At 40.2% G+C, this 14877-nt stretch overlaps 1 protein-coding gene across 2 annotated transcripts in view; it reads left to right on the top strand.

Annotated features, from left to right (window-relative positions):
- Positions 1–14877, top strand: part of slc45a4a (solute carrier family 45 member 4a) — a 58786-nt gene that overhangs the window by 16037 nt on the left and 27872 nt on the right. For both annotated transcript variants that reach the window (XM_082185453.1, XM_082185454.1), the window contains exon 3: positions 6867–7710. In XM_082185453.1, coding sequence (XP_082041579.1) covers positions 7428–7710 — 283 coding nt within the window. In that variant the 5' untranslated portion in view covers positions 6867–7427. The remainder of the gene's footprint in view (positions 1–6866; positions 7711–14877) is intronic.

Below are 14877 nucleotides of genomic sequence, written 5' to 3' on the forward strand. Positions count from 1 at the left end.
GTTCTGTTGATTTAAAATGCTAAATTTGATATTACATTGTGTGTGTAAATGAATAGACTTGGACTTGTGCTGGAAACCCAAAGCACAGGACAATAGAGACACCAGAATAACAATATTCATGATTCTGAAGATGAAGATGAAGATGAAAATACTGAATTATTTTAGATGAATATTTGCACTCTTTCACTGACTAGATATATTTTAAATAATGTAGTCCTTTTTACTGCTAACATCAGACATTTGGCATTATCAGGACCCACAAATATCGCATTGCATTATTATACATTATATTCAACATTATATAGTAGTTTTAATTTTGGGTGAACTATCCACAATACAAATTGCATTGCAATATATTGTTATACCCCTAATAACTATACATTTTTCAACTATTAGCAGAGACTTCTTTATGTGCAAGTATATTATTGTTGTATCTATTTCAGATTTGAAATGCTGCATAAAACAAAGCAAACACTGGTTGGTCGCTTTAAATGGCGGTTAAACTTTTCTTATCATGATATTTTAATATTCTCATTTTGAAGTTCCACTTAAAATAATATAATTATTTTTATTTTCAAGAACAAATGTAATTATTAGTACAGAAACAAGTTTTTTTTTTTTTTTTTGGACTGCTTAGAAGTCAAATGTCGGCTATGTGTGACAATGCAAAAATGTGTGAGCCCTTTAACATGAAGAGCACAGTTCAGACGGTCCCTCGTGGGCATTTTAAGATCTCTCTCTCTCTCTCTCTCTTTGTTTATGTCTCTCTTTTTTGTCTTGCGTAACATTGAGATGTCGATAACGCTGAAGTGCTGTCGCGCGTCTGGCTAATGCGCTGATAATGAGTCTGACCGATCGATTGTTAATTGCTTACTGTGAGGAAATGTGGCGTGTGCTTGTCATGTTTGCATGCAGGAGGATCATGTGATCCCAGGTGTTGGGAATAAACAGGTTAAAATTGGCTGCAGATTTGTATGTTATGCTAACTGCTAAACCTAGGCTGTGTCTAAAATAGTTTTAACCTTGAACTTTAAGAGGCATCTCAACACCTCAGTGTTCATCTCATCTCAACACCTCTCTGTCCCTGATTTAAGTGTGCAACGAGGGCGTCGCTCCTGGGAAAGTGGATAGATAACACAAGCTGTATTAACCGTCAGTATTCGTGGTGCTCAGGTGCATTAATAACATAAAGTACCTTTCTGAAATAAATAGAATTGCATGCATCTTGTTGAAAATGAACTATATGTGCATTTTCAACAAGATGCATGCAATGATATTTATTGAGTGCATCCCAAAAAAATGTTTGGGATGATTGATTGTTACCACACTCCCCTTGTTTAGTCCTCGTTGGCCCGTTCACCTGATCCTCATGCGCTCTGCTCCATATTTGCTCCCTATCTGCTGTGTGTGTGTGTGTGTGTGTGTGTGTGTGTTTGGCTTGCGTGTGGGCAGTGGCCATCGAGGTCGCTCTCTAGGTGATCTTGATTTATAGCACTGTGGTTCATTCAGACCTCTGCGCCGTTTGATCAAACACACTTTGAGCATCAGCAGATCTGATGGAGAGATGATTCATAATTGTGGAGAGACTGAGTGTGTGTGTGTGTGTGTGTGTGTGTGTGTGTCACTTGAGTGATTGATGTTATCGTTCCCTCTCTGATCTCTTGCGGTTGTCTTTATAACTGATGGTTTAACATTATGCATGTGTAAGATGTCCTGAAAAAAATCAATACACTGACAGGGCTGGTATAATGCCTTTTCACAAGATGTAAAATAAGTCTCTGATGTCCCCAGAGTGTGTATGTGAAGTTTTAGCTCAAAATACCCCACAGATATTTTTATATAGCATGTTAAAGTTGTTACTGTTTGAAGGTGAGCAAAAAACGCACCGTTTTGTGTCTGTCCCTTTAAATGCAAATGAGCTGCTGCTCCCGGCACAGGGAGTTTTGTGTGTGTGTGTGTTTTACCTCACACACACACACAAACGGCTTAGCTCCAGTCTATTTAACGGATCTTCTATCGCCCTATAATCCATCGCGCTCTTTAAGATCACTAAATTCTAGGGCTGTACTGTCCCAGTCGATTAGTCGATTAATTGGTCGATACGTTCTGGTTCGACCAAAATTCTGATTGGTCGATTTTTTCCGCGTTCATTTCATCAGTTTTGCCGTGTTTATTTAATCAGTTTTGCCGCGCTGAGGCGCGCTCATTTCATCAGGTGGAAAGCACTAACTGCTAATGGGGGTGTTTTTAGAGTACCCTTGTTTCACTGTAACAGTCTGTCTTCAGAACACCCCCCTTGTTTTCACCTTTTTTGGATTAGCCCAACCCAAGAGAGAGCGATAACTATAGAAGGTTTGATGCTGAATATTATTTATTTAATTGTGAGAGTGTTTTAGTCAGTCCTCTTCTAACATGTCAACAACAAAGAAATCGACAGTGTGGCAGCATTTTGTTAAAATTGATAACAGGAAAAAAGTCGAATGCAAAGTTTGCAAGCATCAGTTTTGAGCCTAGGATGCTTTATTTTTCAGTTATGCACTTTATTTCGTTTCTGCTCTTGATCTGGTTTGTTTAATAAATAATCTTTTTTTATTAAAGTGGACGTGCCTTTTGTGTTTATTAAGAGTAAAAGCTTTAAGTTAATAGTCTATTCGTGTCTCAGCTGCGAAGCTGAGCTCATGTTCAGCCTCGCTCGGTGCGAGGACATGAACGGTGAAATGATAGTGTCTGACAGTTATAACTTATTATAACATATGACAAAAATAATTGTCTAAATTATGTTGCATATTCCTCAACAGTTCTTGTGATGATATCACTAGTTGACAACATAGTACTATTTTCGGAAATCATAAGCTATGATATTGCGCAGGTGCACGTGATGCAACGCTGTCAGAGCCGACAGACTCGAGTGTCTGACTCATTTCAGTGCAAAATAATTAGGTCAAAAATGATTTAATATACTGCAAATAGCCTACTCGTTTTTTTTATGTTTATTTATAATTCATTTAGGCGGACAACAAGGCTACCAAGTACTGCACAGTGCGCATCTAATTAATTTAACGTTTTTTTTTTCTACCGTCATTTTTAGTCGATTTTAGTCGATTTTTAGTCGAAAATTTCAGGACTTCAGTCGACCAAGATTTTCTTTGGTTGAGTACAGCCCTACTAAATTCAAGGCTTTTGGTCATACCTAGGATATCCAGAACCACCAAAGGAGGGAGAGCATTTTCACATTTGGCTCCAAAACTCTGGAATAGTCTTCCTGATACTGTTCGTTGCTCAGACTCGCTCTCCCAGTTTAAAACTAGATTAAAGTCGCATCTCTTCAGCCAGGCATTCATATAATCCCACAGTTCAAACTACAATCCGGCCTCTAGCTCATAAATGCCAGAGGAGAACTGGCCCCCGACTGAGCCTGGGTTCTCCCAAGGTTTTTTTTCTCCATTAGGTCACCTGATGGAGTTTTAGGACACCATTAGGTCACTTGATGGAGTTTTAGGACACCATTAGGTCACTTGATGGAGTTTTTCGGTTCCTTGCCACTGTTGCCTTTGGCTTGCTCAGTTGGGGATATTTGGGGGATATTTAATTTAATTTTATCAATCAATAAATTCCTCTTGAAACAAACTTTGTTTTATTTTAATTTAATACTGTGAAGCTGCTTTGATACAATCTGTATTGTGAAAAGCGCTATACAAATATACTTGACTTGACTTGACTTGACTTGACATGCACTGGAGATTTCAAAACTTTTAGCCTTTTATGTTCAAACCGGAGTCAGACAATGATGGAGAGACTCAAGAAGAAGAGACGACATGTAGAAGCAACAGGACATTTCTGAATGGTTAGTTGGTGAATTTATGTAGCTTATGTGAAGTTATTTTCTAGTCATTGATTAGCATATTCTGTCATAATAATCTATAAATCACGTTCCCGGGGGCGGGGTTTATGTAAATTATAGGGTTAGTGATGTCACTAACCCGGGAGGAATGTGGTGTAGTCTCTACCAGCCGTTTGTTGTAGTCCTTAAAAAGCAATTTCTTTAAAAGCAAATATCTCCCTTTGCTTTGAACTTTGAGCGTTGTAACTTTGCAGATGTTGTTTATGCTCAAACAGCAACATTACACACTAACTAAAGTTAGAAAAGTGAAATCATATTCAACCACCCCTTTAAACAAGCAAGACTTGACAAAAAAAGTAGGAAATAGTTTTCCTGTTCAGTGTGATGTTTAATATCCGACAAACTCTGTCTTTTAGTCACTTGTTAACACGCATCTCAGTCCATTCGTCCGTAATGGTGTTTTGCACGTTTATGAGAAAGTGAGACACTTCAATGTTGTTATATAAGAGTCTCCGCACAGGTGAGGAGGGAATGAATCCCTCGCTTTCCCACCGACAGCTCAAAGTTTTATGTTTATTGATCCCATCACATTCAGACTCTCTGAAACGGTATAGTCCGAGTCAGTTTTCTGCAGGATGGCAGCGGGTTGGATGGCAGCTTTCCTCTGACAGGCCGTTGAGAAGTTTTTCCACAGACAGTGGAACCGAATCCAGCGCGACCCGCTCGGGCCCCTGTTCCCTTCTCACATGACAGGCCCCGTTCACTGCAGACGGTGCGTTTGCCAAAAGCCCCTGAGGAGAGCAGCTCGACACCCTTTCAAGAGCGCTTTGATTGAGGCTGATTCTGTAATACACGCGTTTATTGGCTTATTGCTAATGGCGTGAAGCTCTCAGTGCCAGTTTGGGGAAACTCAACACTGTGTTTGAAATGATGGCTGAGGAATGATGGACGGCAGAGAGTCTCGGCTGGGAGCCCGTTTCAGCCTGTTAGACGTTTTACAAAACTGTCATATATATATTTATTTATTTATTTTATTTTTTGAACGAACAGACTCTGAAGTGTTTATTATGCAGCTCCTGTCACGCTGTCAGATGTTTCTGCACATCGACAGACAGAAGAAACTCTGCAAAACTCCTACTTGAATCCACAGCCTGACAAAGATAATGATGTGAATCTCTAAAAAGAATAAAAATACATGACACACAGAAATACTGGGTAAGAAAAGTCTGTTTTAAATTAGATTTATTACATGCAATGCCTCCTTTGAATTAAGTAAAAAACTGAATTTATTTGGGCTAAATATCTGTTCCTTTTAGATCAAAATGAGTAAAAATAATATATATATATGTGTGTGTGTGTGTGTGTGTGTGTGTGTGTGTGTGTGTGTGTATTCCTTATTTTATACACATTAAATTAATACTATAATATTGTGTAATAATTTAAATATTTATTATTAACATTTGTCTTGTTTTGTTTGGTGGATGGAAAATTTAATTTCTGTATTTTATACACATTAAATTAATATCATAATATTGTGTAACAATTTGGATAATATTTATAATAAACATTTATATAAAAAAAATCTAATTTCATATTTTATGCACATTAATTTAATATCATAATATTGTATAATACTTAACATAATATTAATAATAAAACATTTGTCTTGCTTAGTTTGCCAACTTGGATCTATATTAAAAAAAAAAAACGCAGCGGTTATTGCAATGCATTTAGTTTCCTAAATTTACTTTAATAAACTAAAGTAAACATCTACATTGTTACTTCTGTAATTATGCTTCTTACTGCTTAGATACATTAAATGTGTCTACATAAGCAGCTCAGTAGGTTTCGGAGCAGATCCTGTGTGTCCCGTTGACTCTGGCTGAGGATGGAGTACGGATTAGATAACCAATCAGCTGGCAGATCAGACATTCGCCCCTGTGACCCCGAGGTGCCACATGGGAATCCTAGTCAGCTGTTCCAAATGTATTATATTTAAATACCCCGCACTTCATTACTACGCTGAACAGAGCTGTAATCTGATAGTATTCGTCTCTCTGATCAGAGTCTCACATGATAAACAAGCCTGCAGGAGCCTGAGATCCAGAACCCTGTTCTGATACAGAGGAAGAGCACAGCGTCACTTATCGACGCCCGGACTGACTGACGGTTTTACTCACTGTTTGTTTTTGGTGTGGCATTCAGGAAATGCTTGTTTCCCTTCCTCTTTGCCTGGTTTCTGAATCCTCAGAGCCGTAAATAGCAGCGTGGTGTAATCAGGAGACTCGGCCCGCACTAACACAATGTGGGCTCTGTTACTCCAGTCTGAACCTTGAGCGAAGTGCATTGTGTTGGGTCTTAAAGAGCCCTCTAGACCCCACATCTCAGTCATGTTAAGAGGGTTATGAAGGGCCACTGCGGAGCTGATTGTTTGCGCACACTTTAATGCTTTGGGCTTTTAGCGGGAATTTCCGTCCTGTCCTGAAACGTGCCATAATTACGGCTGCATTTTTAGCGCTAATCTCTGAAAGCTCCATGCATAATCCCGCCAAATATGTTAATTCTGCTGTTTGTTTGGAGTTGAATTCAAGAACCTCAGGTTAAATTAAAACAAAAAATGAGGAATGTTCTAGAGAAATGCTTCAGGACAACATGCAAGTGCATCATCAATGCATAACACTGCAGTTATTGAACATTTTTTTGAGTGAAGCGGGAAGTAATATGGGGCGGGGCTTAATATGATGGAAACAACCTTAGCATTGAGTCAGTGAGTCACCGCAGAGCATGCTGCTCGCAACACCAAGGTCATGGGTTCAATTCCAAGGGAATGCATGAACTCATCAAATGTAATACCTTGAATGCAATGTAAGTTACTTTGGATAAAAGTGCATAAAAGTACTTGCATTGATGGTCTTAAAAGTACATGCATTTATGGGCATAAAAGTACATGCATATTGTGTGAGACCTTTTTTGTGAATTCAAGTAACACTCTCGCTCTCTCTCTCTCTCTCCTTCCCTCTTTCAGATTGATCGGTCACTCCATGGGGATTCTCCGGTGCTCTCCGTCTGGTTTCTCCTGCCCTTCACCCCTCGGCCTGCCCTCCACCCTCTACAGCACCGCCTCTATACAAATCATGAAACTGGTATTAACTGAATGGCAATTGATATGGATTTTTACTGTTTCCAGTAGACAGTAAACACACCTACACACACACACACCAGTACATGCACACACGCACGCACACACACACACACACACACACACACACACACACACACACACACACACACACACACACACACTCACTCACTCACTCACTCACTCACTCACTCATACACACTGACATACATCACACCAGCGGGAGTGACCTCATGATAGAGTCATATCCTCCCCTGTCCGACCCAAACCCCCCGACTCGGCCCGTCCCAGGGCTCCTGCAAGAGGCCTTATTCAATTGCCACGTTTCAGGATATATACCTCTCCCTGAGTCCAATCCACGGCTGAGCTCCTCGACGGAAAGGCTTTTTTCTTCCTAGATTTGTGTGTTGTTTGCGTGGAGCCACACGTGACCCGTGCTCCGAGTGCATGCCGACGACAGCGAGGATGGCCCCGCACAACACCGAGGCCGACGCCGTGCAGATGCAGGCCGTGGAGCCGCCCGTGGAGAAACCCGGAGGAGGAGGCGGGGCTAATGGAGTGGGCGGGGCCGGAGGGCGGGGCTTGGAGTGTCAGGAGGGGTCAGTCAGTGAGGTTTCTATAGACCGGATCTCACTGCGCCAGTGGGTGATGCACGGAGCCATCATGTTCGGGCGAGAGTTCTGCTATGCCATGGAGACGGCGCTGGTCACACCTGTGCTGCTGCAGATCGGTGAGACTACTGACCAGAACATTCACATCATAACAAACCAAATCAGATATCGAACACGGCCTGATGCACACATCTGATATTTGTGTGTGTGTGTGTGTGTGAGTGAAGTAAGTTTTACTTATTCTGCAGACATTTTTGTGATGATGGGTGGGTTTAGGGGTCATTTTAGTGTATGTTTGTGTGTGATGGGCAGATTTAGGGGTATGGTTAGTGTGTGTGTGTGTGATGGGCAGGTTTAGGGGTAGTGTGTATGTGTGTGTGTTGGGCAGGTTTAGGGGTAGGGTTAGTGTGTGTGTGTGTGTGTGATGGGTAGGTTTAGGGGTAGGGTTAGTGTGTGTGTGTGTGTGTGTGATGGGTAGGTTTAGGGGTAGGGTTAGTGTGTGTGTGTGTGTGTGATGGGCAGGTTTAGGGGTAGTGTGTGTGTGTGTGTGTGTGTGTGTGTGTGTGATGGGCAGGTTTAGGGGTCGTGTGTGTGTGTGTGTGTTGGGCAGGTTTAGGGGTAGGGTTAGTGTGTGTGTGTGTTTGTGTGTGTGTGATGGGTAGGTTTAGGGGTAGGGTTAGTGTGTGTGTGTGTGTGTGTGTGTGTGTGTGTGTGTGATGGGTAGGTTTAGGGGTAGGGTTAGTGTGTGTGTGTGTGTGTGTGTGTGTGTGTGTGATGGGTAGGTTTAGGGGTAGGGTTAGTGTGTGTGTGTGTGATGGGTAGGTTTAGGGGTATGGTTAGTGTGTGTGTGTGATGGGTAGGTTTAGGGGTCGGGTTAGTGTGTGTGTGATGGGCAGGTTTAGGGGTAGTGTGTGTGTGTGTGTGTGTGTGTGTGTGTGTGTGTGTGTGTGTGTGTGTGTGTGTGTGTGTGTGTGTGATGGGCAGGTTTAGGGGTAGTGTGTGTGTGTGTGTGTTGGGCAGGTTTAGGGGTAGGGTTAGTGTGTGTGTGTGTGATGGGTAGGTTTAGGGGTAGGGTTAGTGTGTGTGTGTGTGTGTGATGGGTAGGTTTAGGGGTAGGGTTAGTGTGTGTGTGTGTGTGATGGGTAGGTTTAGGGTTAGTGTGTGTGTGTGTGATGGGTAGGTTTAGGGGTCGGGTTAAGGCCAATTTATACTTCTGCGTCGAGTGTACGCCGTAGTGTACGTCGTAGGCTACGCACGTAGGCGACGCCGTCGTGAGCATTTATACTTCTGCGAATGTCTGTGTTGCTCTGCAGTTACACCGCCGAAATGCTAGTTGGCGCGGGTGGGTTTTAATGTTCCAGTTCCACTGTGTTTACATTCCTCGCGGCTGTTTTGAGTTTAGGTTTCTACGAGCAATGGCGACTGAAGGACAGGAGTCATACAGATGGCTGTATTTCCGCACTTCTTCAAGCAATCTCTCGGTCACTTGGTCTATTTCCATGGCTCTTCACTGATCTTCGGAATTTAAAAATGGCGGGCGGGCGGTGCAGAGTGCAGAAGATCATTCCGGAAATGCGTAGGAGGAAACGCGATGCTATCCAGCCGACCAATCACAGATCTTGCGGTCCACGTCGCCGCGACGCGTAGTTACATTTTTGAGGAGGTGCGTGTGTGTGTGTGTGTGTGTGTGTGTGTGATGGGCAGGTTTAGGGGTAGGGTTAGTGTGTGTGTGTGTGTGTGATGGGTAGGTTTAGGGGTCGGGTTAGTGTGTGTGTGATGGGCAGGTTTAGGGGTAGTGTGTGTGTGATGGGCAGGTTTAGGGGTCGGGTTAGTGTGTGTGTGTGTGTGTGATGGGTAGGTTTAGGGGTCGGGTTAGTGTGTGTGTGATGGGCAGGTTTAGGGGTAGTGTGTGTGTGTGTGTGTGTGTGTGTGTGTGTGTGTGTGTGTGTGTGATGGGTAGGTTTAGGGGTCGGGTTAGTGTGTGTGATGGGCAGGTTTGGGGGGTAGGGTTAGAGTGTGTGTGTGTGATGGGTAGGTTTAGAGGTCGGGTTAGTGTGTGTGATGGGCAGGTTTGGGGGGTAGGGTTAGAGTGTGTGTGTGTGATGGGTAGGTTTAGGGGTCGGGTTAGTGTGTGTGATGGGCAGGTTTGGGGGGTAGGGTTAGAGTGTGTGTGTGTGTGTGTGTGTGTGTGTGTGATGGGTAGGTTTAGAGGTCGGGTTAGTGTAAGGGGACAGAATATATAGTTTGTACAAAAACCATTACGTCTATGGAGAGTCCTCACAAAGATAGCGAACCACACTGTGTGTGTGTGTGTGTGTGTGTGTGTGTGTGTGTGTGTGTGTGTGTGTGTGTGTGACATGCACTGCATGACTCATCTGCCAGTTCATAGATTATGTAAATGTCACCCCAGGCCTGTATTTCACTCATGCACACAGCTGTGGGTCTGGAGGAGCAGAGGTTTTGTGTTCTTCATAATCATAATGTTTTGAACAGCAGTAACTCCTATCTGCTCATCCTGAACAGCCCAACAGTGATTGGTGCGATTTATTGTTCACTCATATCTACATATGTGTGACTTAAATCTATTACTGCTAAAATTTACTTTAGCCTTATTTCATGAAGGAACCCAACTAACTCTATTAAAGTTAACATGAAATGGTATTCATGATCACAACCCATTTTAAATCCACACTTTGCTGTATTTTTTATATTTAGCAGGATAATCTAGAACAGGACTTCTATTTTTTTTTATATTATTTGTGTTTTGAAAGAAGTCTCTTATTGCTCAAGGCTGCATTTATTTGATAAAAAATACAGTACAAACAGCAATATTGTGAAATACTATTACAGCTCAATATCTTTTAAACTGTGATCTGAATTTTCAGCATCATTACTCCAGTCTTCAGTGTCGCATGACCCTTCAGAAATCACTCTAATATGATGATTTGCTGCGGAAGAAAATGTTTTTATGCCAGAAACTGTAAATCTGTTCTCCAGTGCATTGATGGTTTGTGAGTCTGGTTGGTGTTTGTTGCCAGATCTGCTCATACAGGCGTCTGTCGTCAGGTTTAGAGTCTGAACACCTGCTGTTGCTTTAAAGTTGATCACCAAAGGCTTGCATGATCGAAATAAATATTATGTTGTAAGATAGTAGGTATCTATCTCTTGAAAACTCTGTTTGCACCCCAAAAAAGCTGTTGTTTTCAATATTTTGAATTTGAACTGCAGTACCCATTTCAACCACTAGCTATCAATATTACATACTGCACCTTTAATTGCAGTGTAAGTCACTTTTGCATCTGCTGAATGCATAAATGTAGGCAGTTTCACTCCCTTCTTTTCATTCTTTCACTCGTTCGCACTGCAGCACCTGTTAGCTATTAGCTACACTTCTTTTTAGACCTTGCTAGCGTACCATGACACCAACTGAGGACACACTGAACAGTGTTTTGCTCTCCATTATTTATTGTGTATCTGTGCCATTTCAATGAACTGCTCCTTCAAAGAGCCGATTCAGTCATCGCTCAATAATCTGTGCACGTCATTTTACAACACTTTACAATACGGTCCCAGTATTTAACGTGAGTTTATGTATTAACTAACAATGAGCAATACATTTGTTACAGTATTTGTTAATATTTATTAACATTAGTTAAAGGGGTCATATAATGCCATTTTTGTACAAGTTAATATGATTCTTTAGGGTCTAAATGAAAAGTTTGTAATATACTTTAATTAAAAATTCCCATTAGTATTGTAAGAAAACACTAATTTGACCTGGTCAAAAACAGCTCTGTTTTCAGCACGCCGTTTAAGTGCATGTGTCTTTAAATGATAATGAGCTTTGCTCGCCCCGCCCCTCTGTTCTGTGGGCGTTTTGACACAACACACGTGTAGTGTTGCCTTGACAACAGTTGAGGGTATAGTTTGGAGAAAGAATGGCAGCGGGAGTCTCTGAGGACACATCTGTGCAGCCGTATCAATTTGAACCGGAGTCGGACCCGGAACAAGATGACGGCCCCGAAGAAGTTCGACAATTAAGGCTCGGACATGACGTTTCTGAATGGTTGGTTGACGTAATGTCACTTTGATCTATCTTTGTGTGTATTGGCAGGGTAGAGTAGTGAGATACGAACGCTATGTGTTTACTGATGTATACGTTAGTTCATTGACAGATTGATGTTACAGCTAATGGTCATGAAAACCTTTTTTTCGGTAAATGTAGGCTTGTCCGTGATGCGTAACGTTATCTATGCAGTGTTAGGTACAGCTGTCAGGGCTGAAGCACTGACATGAGGTCACGGCAGGAATGTTTCTAGCAGTAGTTGAAGGACACCTAAGAATTTGTTGTAATTTATGTTTATAACCCTCGTTTATAAAGCAGTCTGGTCAGAAATGATTCGCGCAATCATAATATTCCCTTCGGAAACAAAACTCAGCCACTGCGTCTTCAGCGGTTCGGATTTAGGAACATCAAAATGATGCTGTGTTCCTTATTACACCCAAGAACAGAACACCACGATCGCTTAGACGCCATTCTGCTCCAGCGTATCAACAATGGCGGACTATGATGATTGACAGCTCGCTCACGAGCGAGGGCGGGTCTGTGTTGAAACGCTGCTGTCAATCAACAATCGTGGGAGGGGCGTCCGGCTCGATTTGAGACGGGGGAAAACATATAAGGAGATTTTTTTTTAAAAACACTGGATGGATTTTTATCATTATATGATGGTTGTGTACAGGCACTGCCAACACACATTTCAGTACAATCAGCTTGTAAAAGTGCATTTACCAATATATGACCCCTTTAAGAAAATTAAATTGTTCATTGTGTATTTGATCCAACTTTTGATTTTAATAATGTTGAAATGAGCATTAACTAAGGTTAATAAATGTTTTAGTAGTTTAATAATTTTAATTGTTAGATCATGTTAGCTAATTTAGTAACTAATGGAACATTATTGTAAACTGTTACCATAAACCCTATAACATACTGCACTGTAAAAAAAAAATATTATCTATAAGTTATGACAACATGTGTTTTTACATTGCTAAGTCATAGACATAGAATAAGTCAAGCAATCTTTTTTTATTATTATTTTTTTATTTATACAAGATTCAACTTTCAACAAGTCAGTTTAATGTAATTTAAGTTGAAATGACTTAACATCCAAGTTGTTTGTACTTAAATTTAAGGCAGCAGCTTGTTTTTACAATGTTTTTTAGTGTTTGTTTGATTTCCATGTTTTTGTGCTAGAAAGAAAAAACAGCACATTTTTCACATTCTGATAATGATCTAAGTTGTCTGTAGAAAGGTTATCTTGATTGTCGTTTAAGTATGCTCTCGTTTACTCTGCGCTGCATATCATTGGTGATTATATAAACGAATGGAGGATTCCCTGGATTAAAGGATTAGGCTGAGGCCAGTGTGAGTGCAGTCATGCAACATGCTAACTTTAGAGTCTTCCGTGACTTTGTGTCTGCAAAGATCAGGCACTTTGTTTCCGAACGACAATTGTAGAGGATAAGAAGATCTGTGGAGGTTGATCCGCCTTATCGCCAGATTACTTGATTAGCTGTATTTGTTGGAAAAAATGAATCCTTCTAGAATGACTGGGGAAGTTTGTTTCTGCCATAAAAAAAAAAAAAAAAAGTTATGCGACATTTATCTCACAACTCTGACTTTTAACTTGCAATTGAAAAAATAAACTTGCAATTGTGGGTTTTTTTGTGGGGTGTGTGTGTGGGGGGGTTGGGGGAGTGCAAAATATTAATAATTAAAAAAGATGTAAAAAAATAATTAATTTTACTCCTGAATATATATATTTTTTCCAGATTTTTTTCTTTTAAATAAATCGAGTATTTAATAAACTATTTATCACATATATTAATTCAATTAAATTGCAATCTGCATGATTTCATAATCGCACATTGCGATCTCGATTTTATTTCGATATATATCATGCAGCTATACACCATGGCATTCGTGTGTGTAGGTGTGTGTAGGTGTGTGTAGGTAAGTGTAGGTAAGTGTCAAGTCAAGTCAAGTCAAGTTTATTTGTATAGCGCTTTTCACAATACAGATTGTATCAAAGCAGCTTCACAGTATTAAATTAAAATAATACAACAAAGTTTGTTTCAAGAGGAATTTATTGATTGATAAAATTAGATTAAATATAAAGTGTGTGTAGGTGTGTGTAGGTGTGTGTAGGTGTGTGTAGGTGTGTGTAGGTGTGTGTAGGTGAATCTGCCCATTTGAAATTCCCTCTTTGCAGAGCATTCCACATGCAGAGACAGAAAAGACGGATCATAAAGGCAGAGGGAATGTGTGGCCCGTCGCTGGGTTGGGAATGTGTGACTCGGCAGATTCCGAGGTTCGGGAATAGGCACACGCGTATCCCAGAATGCTCAGCTGGTTTGGGGGTAAACAGCAGCCTTGCCGTTTTTTTTAAGCTAGTAAACGTGTGGAATTTTGTGAAGGAATTTTGCTTTTCACAGACTGTGGATTTCATACATTCTGCAATGATGGGAAAAAAACTCCCACTAAGCAAACAGACCTCGTTCCTAAGCATGCAGGCCACAAACAAACGCCCTGCACAAGCCACAGAAATGTGTTGATATGCTTTACAAAATTACTTAGCAGCTGTAGATCACACACACAGTGTGTATGGTTATGTTTGAAGCAGCACACACACTACGTTACATGTACCATGTCTGCTGTGTGTGTGACTGTATGCAAATGCATGGAAAGCCAACAGAATGTTGAATGAATTGCAGTATATTGGACTATCAAACTTTTTTAAATAATCTCAAATAACTACACATATTTGTTAGTTTAAATAAATAAAAAATTACATTTATTATATGAATTATAAAAACTAAATCATATTAATAATACATTTATTTAAATACATTTTGTGTGTGTGTGTGTGTACATATACATGCAGTGTGTGCATTGTTTTTTAATTAAATAATTTATTATACAAATAATTCTATATAATAAATTATATTAATAAATATGAATACAATGTAAATAAATTAATTGCTTTAAATCATTTTCCTTAATCCAATTTTATTTGTATAATTATAGATGATTCATAATAATAATAATAATAATAATAAATAATACATGTTTCTTACTTTATATTCATAATATTTTATGCATTTATATTTCTTTAAAAAATGTACGTTTTCTATAGATGTTCCATATAGACATTCTATAGATATTCACAAATACATGTGCGTATGTTAATTATTATTTTAATTTTTTTAAAGTTTTATGTCAT

The sequence above is a fragment of the Leuciscus leuciscus genome (assembly GCF_965113295.1).
Source record: "Leuciscus leuciscus genome assembly, chromosome: 12".
Lineage (NCBI taxonomy): Eukaryota > Metazoa > Chordata > Actinopteri > Cypriniformes > Leuciscidae > Leuciscus > Leuciscus leuciscus.